The sequence below is a fragment of the Triturus cristatus genome, chromosome 3_2, assembly GCF_964204655.1.
Source record: "Triturus cristatus chromosome 3_2, aTriCri1.1, whole genome shotgun sequence".
Taxonomy (NCBI): Eukaryota; Metazoa; Chordata; class Amphibia; order Caudata; family Salamandridae; genus Triturus; species Triturus cristatus.
In genome coordinates this window covers 908,949,062-908,971,523 of record NC_140584.1, presented here as the reverse complement: position 1 = coordinate 908,971,523, position 22,462 = coordinate 908,949,062, and the positions used below count along the sequence as shown (strand labels likewise).

Here is a 22,462-nt window from a genome sequence, read left to right as displayed (position 1 = left end):
ATAGATCGCTGTTTAAAAGGTAATTTTTTCGATTTCAATGGTGAATTCTTCCATCAGATTCGTGGCACAGTAATGGGCACCTGCTTTGCCCCCAGCGATGTGAATTTGCATATGGGCTGGTGGGCAGAGCGGGTGATTCGGACCAGTTACAACAATATAAGGGACGAAAAAGTTGTACATTGGTGCTGCTTTATTGACGACCTCTTTATTGTTTGGGGGGTATGGAAGAAAGCGCCAGAGTGTTCCTCGATCAAATTGAAGTGAATGACCTCAACTTGCACTTTACAAGTACAATAAGCAAAACGGAGGTCCATTTTTTAGATCTAACAATATATGTAAAAGATAAAGGAGACCAAGCTATACGGAAAGCCAGAGCAGGGAACACAGTGTTGTATGCAGCAAGTTTCCAACCATGCAAACCCTAAGAGTCAAACATAACTGCAGTGAGCCCAGAGAAGAAGAGCTCGCTGTTGATGATTTAAAATCTAGATTTGTAGTTAGGGGCTATACACCTAGATGCAATAACACAGCAATTTCAAAAGTTAAACTGAGACCCAGGGAACAAATTCAGTCTAGTCAAAGTAAGACCATCAAACGACCGTGAGGTGACTAATATTTTAGGCCCATCACCACATATAATAATCAGGAAGGGGCAATATGGTCGGTCATGCATAAGTATTGGCATCTAATAAGGAATGACACGGTAGTGGGTAAAGTGGCATCCAAAAGACAGAGCATTACATTTAGAAGAACTAAAATATCCAGCAGGATTTAGTGAGAAGCAGTCCGGAAAGCCATCAGCAGGTCAGAACAACAGATCAGGGTTCAGGACGTGTGACAGAAGCAAGGCCTGTCAACATGGCAAAAATATGACAGAATACAAGTCACCATTCACATCCCAAAATAAACATATTAGAAGGAGTTACACTTGCAAGATGGAGTACGCAGTATATATATTACAATGTCCTGCGGTCTGTCCTGAAAAGGAAGGACTATCTTAGCAGTGCACAAACGAGTACTGCAGCATTTACAAGCTATAAGAAAACGTAATCGGAGTTGTCGGGTGGCCTGTCATTTTTAAGTAGAACACGACAGTCAAACAGCAGGTCTAGTGTATTTTGTTTTGGATGCAGTCCCCCCCTGAACATTCAGGGAGAGGACAGAGAAACACAGCTCAGGCGGTTGCAGTCCAGAAATCTTGCAGAAATGAACACTAAAGACCCGTGGGATCTTAACATCGAGGAAGATTTACATACACACCTGTAAAGAATATGAATTAGGAAGTCAGTGCACTTCAATAGAGGTAGAATTTTAATGTTTTAATAAGAATCTTTTTGAGTTATGAGACAAGGTTTTAGGTAATTCTGCACAAGACACTGGTCACTTTGGTAGTTATTTTGCACATACTTTGTAACATTCCGCTAGGAAGGAGACAATGACATAACATATTGGGAGTTAAGAAAGACATAGCCCACTAGGGCTTGATTACATTGTCCAGCTATTAGGTATCTATTAGGGAAATAGAATACACATTAAATAGTTTTTATATAAGGTTGAGATAATAAGGTAACATTTTGGCAGACTTAAAAGGGTTTAACATAAGAATGGCATGTGGCATATTTCTTGTTTATTATGTAATATTGAATTCATTTAATTACAATATTTTTCTATATGGTATAACAAGCTTTAATATTATCTATATGTTTAACATTGCATGGTAATAATATAATGAGATGCAATTGAGGAGTAGTACCCTCAGAATGATAAGAATATGTGTTTTCTCAGGGGCAGATTTTTTTGCCATACAGTGCTTTGCATATATTATAATGGAAAGCAGTTGTCAACATAAATACCATGAAACTATGCCGGTTGCCCATGTAAATCGAGATTTATCCATTTTGGATTTAATGACTGTGGATTGAATAATAAGTAATAATAAGTGTGAAAATACATTTTTAGTCATTCCCAAAGACCACATTTTGAAATGCTCTTAAAATTTGTTGTCAGCATTTTAACTTTGATATGTTTTGAGATTATAAAAACGTTATAGTCTTACTGGAGACGTTAAATATAGAACATTGAAATCTGTGGTCAATGAGGTAAGAAGAAAGACATGTAATCCCACAAAAAAGGTAATGCGAGAAGTTGAGTAGGTTTACACTTTCTGTGGTAACACGTCATGCACTAAACTTTGTATATACGGGTGAAAATGGTGCCTTGGAGTTAGTGAGCATTTGATGGTAGCCTGACAATATAAATCTCATAAACCCACACACGGCGTTGTCATCCTTGCAGGTAGAGGAGACTGGTGTACATGTGGGTATATGTGCAAGTACTGCACTTTCTGCTGGCCTCTATATGTGAATCACAGGATATAGTATAAATCAGAGATGGGGCACCCCAGCCTTTCAGCAACCTGCACTTTATAAACTGTACAACACCTAGTTCCTCATTACAAGTGCCCTGTATACTTCTGCTCTGTGTGGTAAAACTGGTTACGCCACTTATAATAATTATTAGTTATTGGGATTATATCATATCTGATAAATATTGGGATCGATAAAATACACCTACCTGGGAAAATTTCTACAGGTCAATCCTGCCAAAATTTACTGAGGAAAATATAAGGAAGCACCAAAATCAGCATGTTCTGCTAAATTTTGCAGGTAAAACGTGTAACAGGTGAAGACCTCGGGGAAGGATTTTGTCATGCAAGATAATCATCGAACAGTCCACCTGGTCACTCGTAGTGAGGCTCATAGTTGACTAAGGGCCTCTTTTAGAGTTTGGAGGATGCAGCACATCTGTCAAAAAGTAGATGTCCTGTCCACCAACTCAGGGTTCCCCCAGCTCTATTTATTAGAGTTGGTGGTAGCGCTTTGGGGTGGGGCCAAGATCGCCTTTCTGGTTTGGGAATGCTCACTGGAGATGACTGGGCATGGGCATACTAGCGTAATAACAGAGGATCTCCAGGGCAACAGTACTGTGAGTTGACAATCATATGCAACTTGTTTAAAATATATATATATATCTTTTAATGAATTCATTCGAGATCTCCCGTATAGCTAAATAGTGTTATTCTGAATTGTTGTTACTGTGCACAACAGTCAATCCATAGACTCCTTTTTGCACTGAAGCCACTGAGCAGTGCTATCCAGCCTGCCTGATTTTGGAGCTTGTTTGTGGTTTTAATGCAGATCTAAAATGGTTAATAACAAACAAGGCAAAGCTCAGGGCACTGATGTCAGAGACATCGGATTTTACATTGGGGAATAAGATAGCTGCAGTGGAAACCACATCTTCTGACATTATGGCAGCCATCAGCGATTCCCGTACGCCAATGGAGCATAAAATCAACAATGTTTCAAAAGGGATGAATCTCCTAAGAATTAATCTCTGAAAAGTTGCTAAAAGAACCTGGACAACTGAAGAGGTGGTGGATATCATCATGGAAATTGGGATGGAAATGAGATGTGCCGTAACCAAGCTGCAAGAGCCTACATGAGCAATGGAGGCCAAAGTGGAGAAACAGCAGTAATATGCATCTTCTAGGCTTTCTGGAGAGCTGAGAGACAGATACTAGAGATGGATTCTGAAAACATTTTGCCCTCAAGGGGCTATTAAAATGGTCTTCCCTGGCAATACCCCAAAGTACAAGAATTAATAGGGGTGCTCAATATGAAGGACTAGCAATTTAGCTTTTTTTCTGGAATATAACAAGGCAGTGCATTGCCAAAGAAAGACATTCAAAGCAGTGAAGCTAGATAGAGAGAGAGTGGTCTTAAATAAATGTTTCCTTTGCCTGACAAACTATGAGTACTAGTTGGTGGTAAGTCACACTTTTTCATGACGCCAGAAACTGTTTGTGAAAGACACTGCCGACATCATGGATCAACCAGACAGACAGTGGACCGATGGAAGCTTGCAAAACCAAAGAGACCATACAGGAATACAATGAAGATAACCGTAAACATTTGGGACTAGCTTGATTGTGACAAAGGATGGTACAGTGGAGATGCCGAGATGTGGCACTGTATTTTCCAGGATTGGGACACGATTGGGGTCAGGTTTTTGCCATAGACAGTGGTGAGTGGCTATCTAGTGAATCTTTTCGACTTATGTTCTCGAACTGGATAATATCTAAAAATCAGAACTCTTTGTGATTGTAGTAAACAAGTTATTTGAACTTAACGTTGCTGAGAGGCAATCAAATTCGATAATTCAACATGTATAAACATAATAAGGCTTAAGTACAATGGGTGAAAGATTAAGAACGCTTTCTTCAGGAGGGTGTGGTGTTTAACTATGAGGATTATTATTAGGATGTATGTGAGGGTTGACTGGTAATGGACTTTCGGTTTTAACTTTAAACGATTCACTGACTATCACTATAATCGGATGGGTTAATAGCGTTATGCTGCAAAAGTAATGGCAGTAAACTACTGACAATAACAAAGATGTGTTTAAATATTAGGCCAAATGCTGAATGAGCGCTTTCTAGGGTGAAATGCATTGGGACAACTAATAAATGACTAAAAATAAACATGGATTACCTAACAAGGGAATAATCTAAATAATAACATTTCACCAAAGAAATGAGGACTGAGTGAACAAGTAGGGGCAGTTCCATATTCAGAATGATATAACGCGTATACAAATGAACAATTACTCACTAAGAACAGATTCAATCGTTTGCTGCCAGAAACCAAGGAAGTGCACAAACAAGTGTGAGACAGGGATCCACAGATAATTACAAATTGGGGGTACATTAGATATTTAGCCTACTCAAGTTAAATCTTCACAAATTAGCCTCTATTTTAGACAGCACTAGTCATACTAGGACATAAATACTACAACAGACCTTTATAACAAGTGAGTCAAGTCAGCTTTAGATATTCTTTCTCCACTGAAGAATGTCTACATCAGATCCCAGGCACACAGAAGAACTTCCATTAGCGAAAAGATGATCCAAAATGTTTGAAAGGTTTTGCAGATGGACCTATAATTCCACTGACAAATTATTTTACAAGTGTGAACTGCATGCACATAAAAATAGGTCACAATGCAAGTGCCAGGTGCTATCATAAACGCTTCTCATTTTTCAATAATACAGTTAAAGAAATGTTTCATATTTACTATTCCCTTACTCATCCTGAATTACCTAACATCTCGGTTGTCTCATCACAAAAGATTTGCTCTAACTTATCTGATTTTGTTCAGGCCAAAGCAACACAGCTTCTGAGCTCATTCTCAGTAGACAGTCACACATCTCAATCTATGGAAGCTCCTTCTAACTCATCCTCTTCTCGCCCTCCTCCCAGGTCATGGTCAGCTCTTACTCCTATAAATCAGAATTTTAATCTGTCCAAGTTCACTTTTAAAAATGCAGAGTGCAGGGTCCAACAAGCCTAATCACCGAGCCCTAGCCTCCTCAATTTTTCCATAGGCCCCTATCTGATCTCATTGCACCCTATGGTCTCCAAGTTTTTCCATAGACGTGTGACATGCATATCACCATATGACTATAAGGAAATTATGAAGTTCTCTGGGATCAGTTTAAAAGCTGCCTTTGCCCAGTGGCAAACATGTGAATGTCAACTCTCTCAGGCTTAACACGGACAAGATCATGGTCTTGGTCTTTGGCAATACCTTTAACTGGACCACTAACTGGTTACCTGAACTTCTAGATGCCTGCCAATGATCTTTTCTAATGCATGCAAATTGTGGGCACATCAGTAGGCATGCTTGCACAGGCGGGCAGTGTTTATGGAATCCAACGTGAAGGGCATACTGCAGGGCCATGTGGGAATCGTGCACTTGTGGGCGCTTCAGGAGGCATGCTTGTGCGGGTGGGCAGTGTAAGGAACCCAACGTGAAGGGCATACTGCAGGGCCAAATGGGAATCGTGCACTTGTGAGCACTTCAGTAGGCATGATTGCATGGGTGGGCAGTGTAAGGAACCCAACGGGAATGGAATACAGCAGGGCCATGTGGGAATCATGCACTTGTGGGCACATCGGTAGGCATGCTTGCACAGGTGGGCAGTTTAAGGAACCCAACGTGAAGGGCATACTGCAGGGCCAAGTGGCAAATGTGCACTTGTGGGCACTTCAGTAGGCATGCTTGGACGGGTGGCCAGTGTAAGGAACCCAACGGGAAGGGCAAACAGCAGGGCCATGTGGGAATCGTGCACTTGTGGGCACATCAGTAGGCATGCTTGCACAGGTGGGCAGTGTAAGGAACCCAACGTGAAGGGCATACTGCAGGGCCATGTGGGAATCGTGCACTTATGGGCACATCAGTAGGCATGCTTGCATGGATGGGCAGTGTAAGGAACCCAACGTTAAGCGCATACTGCAGGGCCATGTGGGAATCGTGCATTTGTGGGCACATGAGTAGACAGGCTTGCACGGATGGGCAGTGTAAGAAGTTTGCACTGCTAAGTAATGTTCAAAGCATACACTAGTAGACACTTAGAAAATGCCCTAACGGACTTCGTGAAAAGTCAGCGCTGTTGGCATTGCTGGAAGCTGGCGCAGGAGGTAGCTGAGAATATAGCATTAGAGGGCGTTGAGATAAACTGGCACTGGTGCCCCTTCTGAGGAAATTATTATTTTTTATTATTATTTGCATTTATAGGGCGCATACGAATCATCCCAGAAGGGGATCTCTCGGCGCCTCAATAACAGACAGAGCAAAACCGAGGTTTTGAGAAGTTTCTTAAAGTGCCTGAGATTGGGACATGCACGAATGTTGTCTGGCAGTCTGTTCCAGTGAAAGGGGGCGAGATACGAGAAAGAGCGGCCGCCCATTCTGACTCTGTTAATTCTCAGGGGGCAAAGCAGCTGTCGATCGCTCAAGCTCAATTGGTGAGAGGGGATATATGGCTTTAGCTTCTTCCTTAAGTAAGCTGGTCCCTTGCTCTGAAGTGTTTTGAAGACCAGACACAAAAGCTTGAATTCTGCTCTTTTCCTAACAAGAAGCCAGTGGAGCTGTCATAGAAGGGGTTCTGAACAGGTTGATTAAGGGCTAGACGCTCAGCTGTGTTCTGTACGACCTGCAACCTGGATAGTAGATCTTCCCTGATCCCTACCAGTAGGGAAGTTCCATAATCTAGTCTACTCACTAGAAGTGCCTGTATAAGGGCCTTTCTAGCTGAGAGAGGGATCCAGGGAAAGATCTTCCTAAGCAATCGCATCAAGCCAAAGCATGTGCCCAAGATGGTTTTCACATGTTCTTCCGTGGAGAGTCTATCATCATTATAACACCCAGATTTTTCACCCAATTTTTTGGTGTAGGGAGTTCACCAAGCTCAGACGGCCACCAATCTGAGGCACAGAGCTCCCCTGCTTTTCCGAACAGCAGAATCTCAGTTTATTTCATTATTAACAAATTAAACACTGGAATCTTCAGTTATCTAAGAAGGAGAGGTTCTCTGAATTCAAAAACTAGACACAACGAGTATCTGGTTAACAATGCGGTTTCTCATCTCAGTCTCACAATGTTTGTGCTCTGCATCTTATTTACACATTTTAAGAGGAAGCGTACGCATGTGACAGGCTTGGATAGAACAGGTGCAGGACGTTTTGGCTGAAGAGACGGACAATAAAAAAAACAAATGTACAAGCCCAACAACTCCACCTGATAACAGTTTCTATTTATCGGCTTGGTCAGGTCTGAAAGACTTTTAGACTTTTCTCCTGATAATTCATTATACATATTCACACAAGTGAATGAAGCGAACAGAAGGTCCTGTTCGGTTCGCTTAGTTTGCTAATAGTTCCAAAAGGAAGCACTTTTTAACTTTATTGCACAGACAGAACATAGCTCTAAGTAAACACATTGAAAAGTGGACTGAGTTCAGGGACTACTTTATTGAATGTACACTGCAAATTGACCCTTGTATTTGACAGGTTCAATACATTCCACTCAGTGTCACTCACCCTGTAGGGTCACATGCACTGTCAACTACCCCCATAATTCTTCAGTACCAACAACCCATCGCCTACCCCAGTTGTTAGCTCGTATGTCCATAGGTCTGGGTGGATCACTTTCCTTCAACGTTCTTCTTGTGTGTACCTACATGTACCTAAAGAATAAGGGTCTGATTCAGAGATTGGTGAACAGGTTACAACAGTGGCAGATCTCCTGTCCCTCTTATTAGAAGTTTATTTCCCATGAAACATGTAATAAGGAGTACCTGTTCACCAAACTCTAACTCAGGCCCTAGATTCACAAACTACGGCAAGGTTCTTTCTGGTGGCTCCTCAACTTGCACATTCCTCAACTTCTGAATTCTCCCAGGTGCCATACCGGTCCCACAAAAGCTTCTAGCTTCTTCATGCTGGTTTCTGACAACACTGGCTGCTTCAGGCACAGCTGTCTCGCCGCTGGATATGACTGTATGTAACTGAATATAGGGGACACCCCGGTGCACTGATTTAAGTTCTCATTCCTTTTTTCTAAATCCGTGCACACAGAGTTCAGACAGACAAGAATTGAATGAAAAAGCCATTGAGCAAAATCTAATTTAGAAACGTAATAAATCTTGAAAATCCACTACACAGAACCTAAAGGCAGATGGACAGCCAGACAGGTACCTGAAGGTACACAGTGCATCCACAAGAAAGAGCATTACCAAATAATGTTAAAGTTAATGTTATGTAGCATGGAGTGTCTCCATTTCCTTCCCTTCATGACCAAAGACAAACTACTGTTTATGACAGATGCACTCACCCATTTGTTAAATAAATGCTTCGAAAAAAACAACATATTATTAGGAGGTCTCATCTGACTTTATAATGCATTTCAAATAATTCTGCCAGTGATGAACTTTAAGGAAGGTATGGCAAACCAACGAAATAAAAAAGCCGAGGAAGTAAAAAACAAATACAATGGGTGCCATTGGATTACCCAAGTTATTAAAAAAAAAAAGAGCAAAAGATCATTTGAAAAATATAAAAAGTTTCTTGCGTAAAACTGATATCCAGCGAGATGAGTTTGCATGTTTAAAGCATGTGTAAGTACAACCCTTTGGTAAGAAAAACAGAAAAAAAGATTACGACTCAGAGACTATTACACACAATCTTTCCAATATCCTGGTCTTCAGTAACACCAATATTATTCCATCACAGAAATTAGAAGATAACCTTTTCCTCATTTTTTCACAACAAAGTGAGCAATATCAGTGACAAACTTCTTCGGGACATTTGAAGGCTTGAAGAACCCAATTTGTTGGGAGAGAATCTTCACTTTCACTGGTTGTATGCCTCCCTTAGAAAAGGAATGCTCAAGTCTGATAATATCCAGTTAATTTATGTGCTCACATCTAGGTATCTCCCCAACCTATTAGTAAACCGTCTCTCCAGTGACCATGTTCATTATCAACAGTTGACTCAATTATTATGAGGTCGACACACTTTTCAAGTCTGCTATTATAAGACCCGTACTGAAAAAGGCTTCTTTGAAACCAGATGACCCGCCGAAGTTTCTACCAATATCTCTGCTACAAAACAAAGCAAAAATGTTTTGAAAAGACCATTACTTCCCAGCATTTCAAATATTTGTTGGAAAAAAAAATTATATGCTAGAAACTACTCAAACAGGCTTAAGGCCACGTTTTGGCACTTAATTCTGTGATTATTTCTGTTATTGGCGAACTCAGGATGATTACTTACAAAGGAGGTTGAGGAATAGTTTTACTCCTGGACCGCACCACAGCATCGAACTCCATACATCATAAGATATTTCTCAAACACCTAGAAAGCCTAGCTATTAAAAAGACAGCCCTCTACTGTGGGTTTAACTGGTTATATTAATTCAGACACAGCAAGTCCAGCTAGGAGCTTTCTTCTCAAGCCTATGCCTCTTTCTTGGGGATTCTCACTTGGATCAGCCTTGTCCTCCATACTTTTCAACCTCTATATCCAGCTTTTGAAGATGCTCTTAAAACAATTTAATGTGGTTATCAATCGCTATGCAGATGACATAAAATTAATTATTGACCTAAAACGTGACCCTGGGAATTTTCTATCAAGCCTAGCAGCCACACTAGAAGTAGCCAGGATGAATAGAAAGTAGCTCAAATTAAATCCATTCAAGACAGAAATATTCCAGAGTCATAATAAAGTGAACCTCTGGGAAATCACATTGTGGTATCCTTCTGTGGTTGAATGTCGCAAGCCTGTATCTAAAGTTAAGGATGTAGACTTCGTAGATTCAGAACCAAACCCAGAGAATTAAACACGTGTCACCAACAGCTGCACCTATCAGACTCGAACCCTCAGAAGAATATTTCCTTTCTTCGATTTCATCCACAGAATAATGATAGCCAGTGCCTTAGTACAGTCCCATTTGGACAACGAATATTAAGTCTACATTGGAATACCAAATAAAAGTGTCAATAGATAAGAAAAAAATCAAAACACAAACTAGAAATTTCCTCAGCCTGAACACATTTGATTCAGTATCTAATCATTTATATTTAATGCACTGGCTAACCATAGAAAAACATATTTCTTTCAAAGTACCCTGTATTATCATGTGCAAAGTCTTCCAAGAAAAAGCCCCCTCATTCATAATTAATACATTCAAAAGATATAAACACCCTAACAACCTACTGAAACATTTCCACATTTGAAAGCCCGTACTACAAGTACAGTAAATGGGAGCCACACCTTCCTAGGAATAAAAGTCCAACTGCAATACGCAGAGAATCTTCCCTTATGAAATTTAGGAACTCACTGAAAACCCGGCTATTCTCAACCTCGGCGTTTATGCCCATTTCCCATGCCTCCTGTATTTTTTACAGCTGTAGGAGAATCCACACGCAGTGTAATTTGCACTTTGCAAGTAACCTCAAATAAATAACTTCAATAACATTACCACTGCCACACTTCATTAAACGTATTACCTGGTTTATTTAAACATTTCCAAGAAAAGTGAAAGGTTTACCTTGGTGCCTTGGGCTGGGAAAGCTTCTTCAAAATCAGCCAATATCTGTTGCCCCAACTCAGTCTGTGCCGCCTTTACTCTGTGATTTAAGAAAGGTTGACACTTGTTTACCTTCTCAGACGCATTATTGTTCACAACACCCAGAGTTCTTAAAATTCAAATTCAAGAGACGCATCTATGGGTAAAAAGAACATCCAACGCAATATTGTTCGATTCTTTTCTTTTCAGTAATTTATTTTTATTCTCTCTAAAGGTAAACATGAACAATCAACTGCATAGACAACCGCAGAGCAGCAAAACCTGAATCCGATACAACTGGTACAACTACAGCTGGCCCCCTCCTGCATGGGGCACTACGGATATTTACATACTGAGTGAATAACTGCACGGCAGACCCGGCCTTAGGCAAGGGCAGCCTGGGTATCCAGGTGAGAGAGAGGCACAGTGAGGGCACAGGGCAGCCAACACACACTCTCAAGAACAGTTTACATCCATCAAAGGAGAGTAGGGGTGGTAGAAGGGCAGGCCTGTCACAAGGTGGCAGAAGCAGGGCTGACACAAGGTGGGGGGAGTAGAGCTGTCAAAATGTGGGGGAGTAGAGCTGTCACAAGGTGGGGTGAGTAGGGCTGTCACAAGGTGGGGAGTAGGGCTGTCACAAGGTGGGGAGTAGGACTGTCACAAGGTGGGGAGTAGGACTGTCACAAGGTAGGAAGTAGAGCTGTCAGAAGGGGGGGTAGAGCTGTCACAATGGGGGAGTAGAGCTGTCACAAGGGGGGAGTGGGCTGTCACAAGGTGGGGGGAGTAGAGCTGTCACAAGGTGGGGAGCAGGGCTGTCACAAGGTGGGGAGCAGGGCTGTCACAAGGTGGGGAGCAGGGCTGTCACAAGGTGGGGAGCAGGGCTGTCACAATGTGGGGAGTAGGGCTGTCACAATGTGGGGAGTAGGGCCGTCACAAGGTGGGGAGAAGAGCTGTCACAAGGTGGGGAGTAGAGCTGTCACAAGGGGGGGAGTAGAGCTGTCACAAGGCTGTCACAAGGTGGGGAGTAGGGCTGTCACAAGGTGGGGAGTAGAGCTGTCACAAGGTGGGGGGAGTGGGGCTGTCACAAGGTGGGGAGTAGAGCTGTCACAAGGTGGGGGGAGTAGGGCTGTTCCAAAGTTGGTGCAGCAGCACTGTCACAAGGTGAGGGCAGTAGGACTGTCACAAGGCGGAGGGAGTAGGGCTGTCAGAAGGTGGGGAGTAGGGCTGTCACAAGGTGGGGAGTAGTGCTTTCAGAAGGTGGGGGGGAGTAGAGGTGTCACAACCTGGGAAGAGCAGGGCTGTCACAAGTTGGGGGGTCATTGACAGATCTTGGCTCGGTTGCCCCGCACTCGAGTCGTGCTCTTGTGGACCGATTGCATTTTTATATTACATTGCTTTGTTGTGAGAAGTCCATTTCTGATTTACAGTTAGGATACTAGATAAAGAGTGCAGGTTGAATCATTGGTGAGTGGGAGTGAAGGACATTACGAGTTATCAGCCACTTGGTAATGTTTAGCCTATTTATGTGATGGATGTGAGCATCTGCCTATCAGAGCCAAAAGCCCCCCAAAAGCCTTAGATGGATAACAAAAGTACGCATAATAAAAGCGACACTGTTTCCAGATCTCACCTTCTAGACAGCTTTCAGCTGTTCCACAAGAGCATTTTGCCTAGATCATACCATAAACCTATAGCGGGATTAGAGACCGTCCACTGCTCTGCATGGGTTGGCTTTATTGTCACTCTCGTTTCCTTGCTTCTTATTTGATACCTTTCCATCCTAATCTTGCGTTTGAGTTTCCCTTTGAGCACAGCATAGTTGTCATGTGTTACTTGAATCCTTCCAATGGTCACCTTTAGGAAACAATTTTTTCTTTGTCTCTCAGCACGCTATAAGTGTGCGTGTGCTGTTTTGCTCTTTCGCTCATGTGATGCTCCTGGTTCATCCACCCCACATACCTACCCCATTGAGCTCTATGTTGCTTCTAAATCCCTTCAAGCATTTGTGTAAAAAAAGCACAGCAACAGGCCAGATGTCTAGCTGGGACGCTACCGGAGACCAGATCTCAGCACACAGTAGCGGAGGCGAATGCGGGATGCACACAGAGCTCATATATGAACCAGTAACTAACATGTCAATAGTATTGCTATAATCAGATCGATGCTATACAACCGTGAGTTATGTAATGTATATCCAGCAGAGGCGACGTCAACAGTATGTAACATGAAATATGAATGTGTACTTTGTTAATGAAAAGTTCAATAAAACAGATTTAAACAACAAAAAAAAGGTATATTTTGCCAGGGTAAGTCTAAAGAGCAGACTTTCAGGTTTTCCTTTGTTTTACTTCCCAAATCCACATATGGCACACAAAGGCTTTCATAGTGCTGGGGGCGGGTTGGCTGCTGCAGTCACCCAGCTGTTGTTTGAGAGAGAAGGTGTAAGTAGCATGACTGAAAGGAGATGCCTCTTATACTGGAGGCCAAGAATCTGCTCCCTGTGCTACTGAAGAGACCAAATGAATGGAGCATATTTCAGTCCCGAGTCGTGTAGAATATAAATTAGGCCCTGGCAAGTGTTTCCCTTTGAACAGAATTTCAAGAGTAAGAAGTTTAGAGTGAAACACTTTTGAAATATAAACCATGCCCTTTATAAATATTGGAAATATGGAATTCAGTGTACATTTTTAAATTTCTTAAGATAAGCAATTGATTTTCCTTTAGTATTTTGAATTTTATTCTTTTACTTTTTTAAACAATGCTTTACACACCAAGCCAATGGTTTGCCACTCTCAAGGCGAGAGTATTGGCTTTGCCAATACTTGTTCTTTTAAACTTACAAAGCGGTCAACTCCTTTCACTACAAGATGTCCACTGACCATGACCTGCAGAAAGACCCCATTCATTTATACTGAGCACATTTATTTATACCATGAATAACAAGCTGCAATGCTGTACCAAACAATCGCTAGACAAACAGCGCTTGCACAGAGGCGCTTTCCGAGTAGGTCATGCTAACATAAGTCAAACAAACGTTTACAGAAATTTTAAGCTGGTCCTTATTAAGTATGTTTAATTTAGTGACAAAAAGGTGAAAGGAATACTATACACGCATGTCAAAGGGTAGTAACAATCTCTACTGGAATATTTAGGCATCCAGACCTCTCCTTGATCTAGGAATTATCACATTTTCAGCCTGTGGATAGTCCTCTGCAGTAACAGTAACATAATTATTATTATTATATGCATTACACTATTTAATTCATACGATTGTCAAGATTACAGCTCCCTAATATTTATTGTGTCAGCCTTGGAGGAATAAAGCTCTTAATGGACCCACCAAGAATTTGTGATTTCACCCATTTCTCAGAAGAAGGTGCTTATCTCATTGAACTATCTGGCTTCTGAACTTTACAATAATTTCCCCATTTCTTTAGGATGTGGTGGCAAATCTTTTCAAATCTTGGAAAGCTCTAGCATTCGCATCAGAAGTTTATTAATTAAAACTAATAATCTTATTTTGCATTCTGCGCTCCAGTTGTAAAATGACAGTAGTGAACCAATAACAAAGACAACAAATCAGTTCAATAGGTATAACGCTAGTTTATTCCATATATATGCAGGTTTTTTAAGCCATTGTCCTTAACATAATTCGGGTGATTGTCTGTTGGACTAAAACATTGCTTAATTTGCAAATAAAAAAATAGGTGCAATGGCTCAAAATATTTCTCAAGCGCCTGCTCCCAAACGCCAGGACTACTGAAGGGAGACAAGGCAAACATGAGGACGGCATGTCTTTGCAGTAAAGGGATTCAAAAGCGCATTTTGCTACATTGGCTGGAGCAACCTTTCTATTTTTGTCAGGGTCTGCTTTAAGAAAAAATTAAACATGTTTTACTAAGTTGGGCATAAAGACTAACTAGATAGTCTATGATCACAGGATTTTAAGTATTAAAAAGTAAAGTCATGGTGTTGTATTGGCATTTACATAGGGATTTCCATGTCCCTTACAAGGCATACATCAATTTGATTACACCATCTATTCCATACATGGAATTTAAGAATCACTTTATGGCCCTGACAATGAAAAGATTTGCTCTGATTTCCATTGACTTCCTAGATGCCATTTGCGGGTTTTATTGAAAAAGTGTTGTTCATAGGGACACCTATTGGGGGTGGGGGTGGATGGGTGCCATGCCTGAGGCTAAACACATGCGTTTTGCAGTGTGTGAGAAAAAGATTCAGCAATGCATGTAGGTACTTACCATATCTTGAGATTATGTATACACATATGGGAGAGAATACTGTCGATTCTGCCACTACAATCCATGATTACACCACCATATTGACCTGGGCGTGGATTTGAGAAAAATAGGAGCCCATCAATCGAATTCTAGACTATCCAGTGGGACTCTGACTTTAACACACTAGGACAATGATGAAGTTACTGTGGCATTTTGAACCAATTGTCATTGATTTCAATATGCTCATTGAGGCATTAAGTCATACTACGAAAAAGTCAGTTTTTGCTTCCCTGAATTATAGGTGGGTCTGATCATCTTCATTTTCTTTGGTAAAGTGTTCCATAGTTTGTAGGCTTTTCCCTCTATACGGTTTCTTCTGAAAGGAGGCAGGGTTAGTAGAGGTATCAGTCTCGATCTAATGTTTCTTTGTTTTCTGTAGAGATTGAATTTTAGGGGGAAAAGAAAAAAAAAAATCGGTCCAGTGCTATGGACTGCCCGTGGGCAATACAAGGAGCTTTGAAAGCTATTCGGGCTTTGTGGGCAGGGTTGATGAGGTCACATCTGTTAACACTAAAAACCTTTGTGGCTGCAGCATTCTGATTTAGTTTACGTTTGTAAAGTAGGTGATTTTGTAAACCCAATGTGGAGTCCATTAGCATAGTGTAGACTTGATAGCAGTAGAGCTAGCGAGACTTGGACCCGGTTTGATGATGCTTAAAAATCTTTTTGCAACATTTCTAACATTTTTGTTCGAGTGAGAGTAGACGTGGCAGGAGGGCATCCAATCAGGGTGTAGTTGGGTCATACATTTTCTATATTCTGTCCATTGATGCCCTTAGATTTCCAGTAGATATTTTGCAAAGATTGTTTTTATAGATGTTTTCCATTGCGACCTGGACCTGAATACCTTTTAAACAGGATCTGCCAGGCTCTCACTCCTAAAGTGGCTGTAATTAGAATTTCTCAGTCCAGAGAGCAGGTGTGAATGACAACCATGAGGGGCCTCATTGAGAACAAACAGTAGGATAGGGAAGTTACCATGCTTGAAAATTCCTGGAGTAAGGCAGGAGGAGGTTAACTACAGGATTACCCACCTATACATAGCTTAGGAATGTGAGAAGAGGGGAGATAACAGTTAACACCAGATGGCCATCTACTTATATGGCAGATAGGAACTCTAAGAGAAGCATATGTGAACCAAAAGAGTACTATACCATCTGTTTCTCCAAATGACCCCACTGTACTCTGTAAAACAAATCCATGTTTTTGTACTGGTTCCTCTAAATTATTTTGACTCTGGACAGCTAACATTTTGGGCAGTTGGGGCCGGCTAAGAAGTTACGTATCCTTCCCTAAATATGGAAACAATGTTTGCAATGAAGTTTGCTTTTTTCTAAGACAGCTCTAACAAGTACACACAAGGTGAAGACTGCATTTAGTATTAACTGCATTGTTTAGCATGCAGAGCCCTTTCTCCAAAATCATATCTGGATAAAAAAGCAACTCAGGCTTTAAAAAGCCACGTGGCACCTCAGGACAGACAACGTTTCTTTGGAGAAGTTTGTTTTCAGCTTTTCAACTGCCAGATATGGTTGGTTAGGTCAAGTTTGCTTCCATAGAGTTCCAAAGCTGAGGTCCAGCAATGAAGATCTTCTGGTTGAACCTCGCCACAACGAGCACAAAAAGCAGACCTGCATTACAGAATCTCAAGTTTTTCTTTATGTTATAGCTCTTGAACAGGAGATTTTCTGAAATGGTTTGCACCTCGGATTTGAAGTGGGTTTAAAATCTTATTCCCTGCACAACCATAAGCCAATACGCTTCTTTAGTGGCTGGAGTGATGCGTGAAGACACTCTAAATCATTATCTGACTGGAGGTTCTGTATCTCTTTCTCTGGTGCTGAATTCAGTGTAGACCACATTTCAGTAGTTCAACAACAGTGGGGCTCTCGTCAGTTTGATCTGATGAGGATGGTAGGCTTTGGAGTAAGAACCCTGCTTCAATGTTGCCCTTTGTTAGAGTCTGATTTTATTAGAAAATAATTAATCCTACTGGATTTGTTCTTATCCAAGTTGTATTTCAGAATATAGGTAAATGTGGTGGGCAATTAGTGCCATTAAATTCCAAAGTTAGGATATAAATAGTAAATCAATAACTGAGGTCTTGCGCATACATGCATTAGATCTGCAGTCACTCAACTGTTGAAGCTTAAAAATAAGAAGACTGGGTTGCTATGCCGATTTAGCATTTTTTTTGTTTTTATAGTTATACTTTAAAGTGATTGTACAGATCTTTTCCAACATTGAAACTTGCAACTAATATGCGTTTCACCACTTGTGATGGTGTGCATGGAACTTTTTCAAAGCAGAAAATGCAGTTTAATATATCATCAAATATCTTTAATCGGTCTAGTTAGACCATAAAATTATAAGAAATATCAGAGCATAAATAAGAAGCACATCAAACAATGTACAAAAATCCATTAACTATCAATATAAAATTCATATAATATCATGTAAAAACAGTGGCCCTCAGCTTTATAGCACGTTCAATATATACAGCAGCAAAAATACAGATCTTAATAGTGGTCAAAGTTTGCAGGTCAATAAAAGCCGCTCTGAAGTAACAAATATTTGCTACACTAAAAATAGGCAGCAGATAGAGTTTCCTCAACAATGAGTAAAATTTAGGTAATAGCCTAAAAGGTAAGGTAGTTTGGGGTGATTGATCGTCACAAAGAAAAAGGGGATGTTGCTGAGAAAAATAGGAGCCTTGTGATGGAAAGGCACTCAAAAAGTGCACAGTGCATAACAAGAGTCTAACCAATGAAAATGTGTGCTGCATTTTGCCTACCCATATTAGAAATGGCAAAGGACTGACACTCGAACAGATCCCCATAAAAGTCTGGTCCGTTGGCTTGTCTGTAGCCCTCCGCATTCTGCCCTCCAGACATCTCTCTAAAAACGCATTCTTCAAAGTAATAATAGAGCTAGCTAACACATTGCTGGGAGAAGTGAGCTAACACATTGCTGGGAGAGGTATTTATATATATAACACATTTAGTAATGATTAAAAACAGATATCTATCAGTAGATATGTAAAGTAAAAACAAAGTGCTTGAAAAGGGTATCAAGGTATAAAAAGGTGAGACGGAGGGAGGGAGAGGATTTATCTAAAAGGTTAAGTTCCTTAGATCAGTTACCCGATATCATCATCAAAGGTAAGTCTGTAATAGAATAAAGACCGATAGAGAGATACAGGTCCAACCATACTCTGAGGGCTTTTTGTTATTAATTTTGGCTGTAGCCCACATGGTTCTTAGCTCCTTCTCAGTCAGTCAGTCGAGAGGAAGCCTATCTCCAACCAACCGGATTTCAGTTTTAGGCCGTTTAAGCTTAGTTAGCTCTCCTCCATCCATTGAAGCACATCTTTCAGACATTTAGAGATGATCTAGTGGCGTTATTTGTGTTTACTCACTTGAATTTGCAGATGGATATCATGATGGCACATTTAAAACTGAAATTGGTACTGCAAGATCAGCTGGGTAAGTCGTCTTGTGTAAATGTTGGAGTTTAAAAAAAAACTTTACTCCCTTATGGTTTTTTATGATACATGCTGCTAAAGTGACTTTTACAAAGTTATCACATATGTCTGCCTTTGGAGCTGACCATTCAGATAAACCCCCTTACTATGGCTTGTCCGCCTGGGGCTCACAGGTAATTGTGGCTATTGACACCTCTTTCCCCTGGAGTGGACCATCTGGCACTCTTCAAAGTCCTCTGAACATAATGGTTTACCGGTCACTGGTGACCCTAGACACTTACCTTCCATAAAGAAGGGAGTCTTGTAGAGGAGCTCCTCACAATATGGGGGTAGGAGAATATGTGTCAAAATGGGGTTGGGTGTTCTTTGATTCTCTGGGGACAGGAGTTGACTGCATGTAGACTGAGATTTGGACAGCAACAAGGAGAAATCACAGTGAGACTCACATCTACCATTTTCAAATTCTGTCGCTCCCAGAACTCTGCCTTTTCCCATAAAATGCCAGGCTAGGGCAAGCGATAAAACTGACGGGGGTGGACTTTAGCCTAACTTACTTTGGGGTCACTGCATATCACAGCAGAGGGACCCCCTCAGTGGAAGACCTTGCTGCTTGTGCTAAGTTAACAATCTACAGTTGGTACACATTAGGAATCATAATGTTTTGACTTAGCAGGAGCTCAGCCACACGTCATCAAAACTAGTCCACTCTCTCTTTGCTGCCATATGCTCCACTTCCTTGCTGCCTTCCAGAGGCTGCCTCGGGGCGGGGAGGAGGGGTCTCAGGGCATGAGGGTGGATAGGTATCTTTGTGCAATCCTGCACACTGCTGCTGCCTGTGTTGTATCATTTCTCTGCATGTGACTTAGGTTTGTGCTGTAACTGCTGTGAGGAAATTTTGCAAGAGTTGCTACACTGCTGCACTTGCCTTGCTGCTGCCCCACAGAAATCTTTCAGGCATAATTTGTCTGAAAGAGAGTGGGCGTAAGACAGAGGAAGGAGAGGGAGTTACAAAGAACGAGAGAGGAGCGCGACAGAAGGACAGACTGACAGAAAGAAAAGAGTAGAGCTAGGGGGAGTGAAGGAGAGGCAGATGGAGAGGGCATGAAAGCACAAGAGATTGAGTGACAGACCGAGAAAGAGAGAGGTACTTTTTTGTTTTCCGCTGCTAATATACCAATGCGAAGAAATATTTACACTGTTGCTCTACATGCATTCTATGTGCTCTGTATGTTGTGACACCTGATAAACCCTTATAATCATGGTCTTTAACAATGCTTGTTCATATATGTTGCCCACACTGAACATGATTTTCTTTATTTGGCTATATTAGGCTTTACTTCAGTAGTAAAATCACTTCTTTAGCCACTGAGCCTTTCAGTACAGGATACACCCCATATCTGGCCATGTAAAATGGGAAAAATATGCTGCAGTAGAATTGATGTAGCACAGATTGCCAAGCTAGTTAATATCATTGGCCTTTAAAACTGTGCTCCACATACCATAATTCTGTCTTCTCTGCAAGGAAGAAAACTGCTAGGGACAAGTACTAGAAGCAGTCAATAGGCCCTTTGACCACAACCACGGTCACAGGGACCTGGGCCACGATTTCCCAAATCCATAATCCCAAAATCATTGCAGGCTCCCTAGGATAATTTCTTCATTGAAAACATATAATCAAAAACAATATTACTGTAGTGTAGTTCCCATTTCCCTTATACGCTCTGCGCATTGGAATACTATACACTATAGTTCTGTGCATAGAACTGAGGTCAGTATGCTCCTATTGAGTATATTAAACTTAACTACATGTGTGCCAGCTAACTCAGAGGTCACTAGAAACTTCTCGAATGAACAAGAAGGGATTAGTTTCTGACAACCGCATAAACATGACAACTTTGTTTCCTTTCAGAATTGGAACGTGTCTCAGAATCGTGGAAACAATAGAGAACAGTTTCACTCAGTTTCTTCAGAGTTACACAGAAAATAGGAAGACGGGCGTTTTCAATAAAAAAAGGATTTATTGAACAGTCTTAGTTCTCGTGTAAGAGATATGAGTTGTCACGATCATTAGACAGTAAGCAAGATACTATATGCACAGGGTCAGCAGTAAGAAGAAGTAAAACTGCAACAGCATTGTCTTTTAGCTATGACCTAGATATATATACATACACATAAATACACAGGCTAGAAGTGGATACTCATCTGGTGCTTCTAAATAATTCTACCCCAGTGTACCTAACTTGAATGTGGTGCAAGGTAGGAAGGAGGTGCTGATTTAAGCTATAGTTGGTATGAGCTTAAGTTAGTATATTATATGAGATGCCAAGAATTTCCTTTGGTTCAACCCAGCTCCATACCTTAGATCTCTTTCCAGATCTCGAACTCTAACACCCTGCAAGGGGAGTTGGAACACTGGAAGCTGGAATCTCTGTGTGCAGGGAAGAGAGCGTCTGTTCAGTGCGTCAGGCGGGGACTCAAACTCCTTCAGGACTTGCCGTGGTGAGCCGTATAGCCGATCTGTGCCGTGCCGTGATTTGCCAGGGCAAGTGAAGGTATATTTATACCTGGAAGGTGTCTAGGAATGTTAGCATTGACGTAGTCGGGCAGAGGAAGACGTCATGAATGAAGCCCTAAGGAATAGTAGTTCATGCATAATTGAGGAGTTCTTGGAGAAATCAATAATCCAAGCAGGGAAAATCCAAACGGCTTAAGGGTTTCTAAGAACTAGTTGTGACGTGGGATGGACGGATGTAGGTGACCATGCCTGTATTTGGATCTGCATGGCCAATGCCTAAATAAGGACGGGAATATCATGCTTAAATAAGGACAGGTCGTTGTGCCCATATAAGGACATGATTCAACAGACCTATATTCGGGTAGCTAAAGCGACACACAACATTACCTTTTAACTTCCCAATTCACACAAACTGGACATCAACAGAGGAAGAAAAAAATCTGCCACAGAATGCCGGCTTCTCTGAAGTGCACGGGGGCAACATCACAACACTCCAAGTCCTGGCAAAAACTCAAGACTATTTCTGCCAAGCTGATACTGTATCAAAGCATTCTGAAACCCTACCCCTGGCGTACCAATGTTCATAAACAATGTCGATTCCTAGCCCTTCGCTGTATTCGACACTGTGGACCATGCTGGCTGCACTCAGCACCCTTGTCACTAACCAGTCACTAAAATGGTCAAATCCTTCATCATCGCCCACACACCAGAGGCGCAAATGTTTCATCCTTGCCCTGGGCCAGTGATTAGTGGAGTCCTCGTAGATCCTTCTTATAACTTTACTCCTTAACATACAGGCTCTTTTAAAGGACACACTAAAATCTCACAAAGCCCTATAATACTCTTGCAACAATGACACACTATCTGCAAATCTTAGTGCAAGAGGATGAACCTCATAAAATACCTCGAACCAACTAAAAGCAACGTAAACACAAGTAAAACAAACACTAAATGTCTACAAGATAAAAAATCGTGGTTCCCGGCCTACTTAATCTCAAAGGCAAATGCCATATTCTGCCTGCCTGAAACGTTCTTCAGATACCCTGTTGCAACAAAGATGAGTCAAGAAACCATTTTAACATTTGAAAGCTTGACCTTAGCCTAAATTTCCTAAATCCTAATTCTACCAACTAAAGCTGCAAAACACACCATCTTTCATCCCCAGTTAACACTACCCCTCAGTGACAG

The 22,462-nt window shown here is 41.3% G+C and overlaps 1 protein-coding gene across 1 annotated transcript in view; it reads right to left on the bottom strand.

Annotated features, from left to right (window-relative positions):
• Positions 1-22,462, bottom strand: part of VPS53 (VPS53 subunit of GARP complex) — an 898,950-nt gene that overhangs the window by 561,243 nt on the left and 315,245 nt on the right. The window contains exon 8 of the mRNA XM_085649360.1: positions 10,954-11,032. Within this exon, the coding sequence (XP_085505486.1) occupies positions 10,954-11,032 (79 nt within the window). The remainder of the gene's footprint in view (positions 1-10,953; positions 11,033-22,462) is intronic.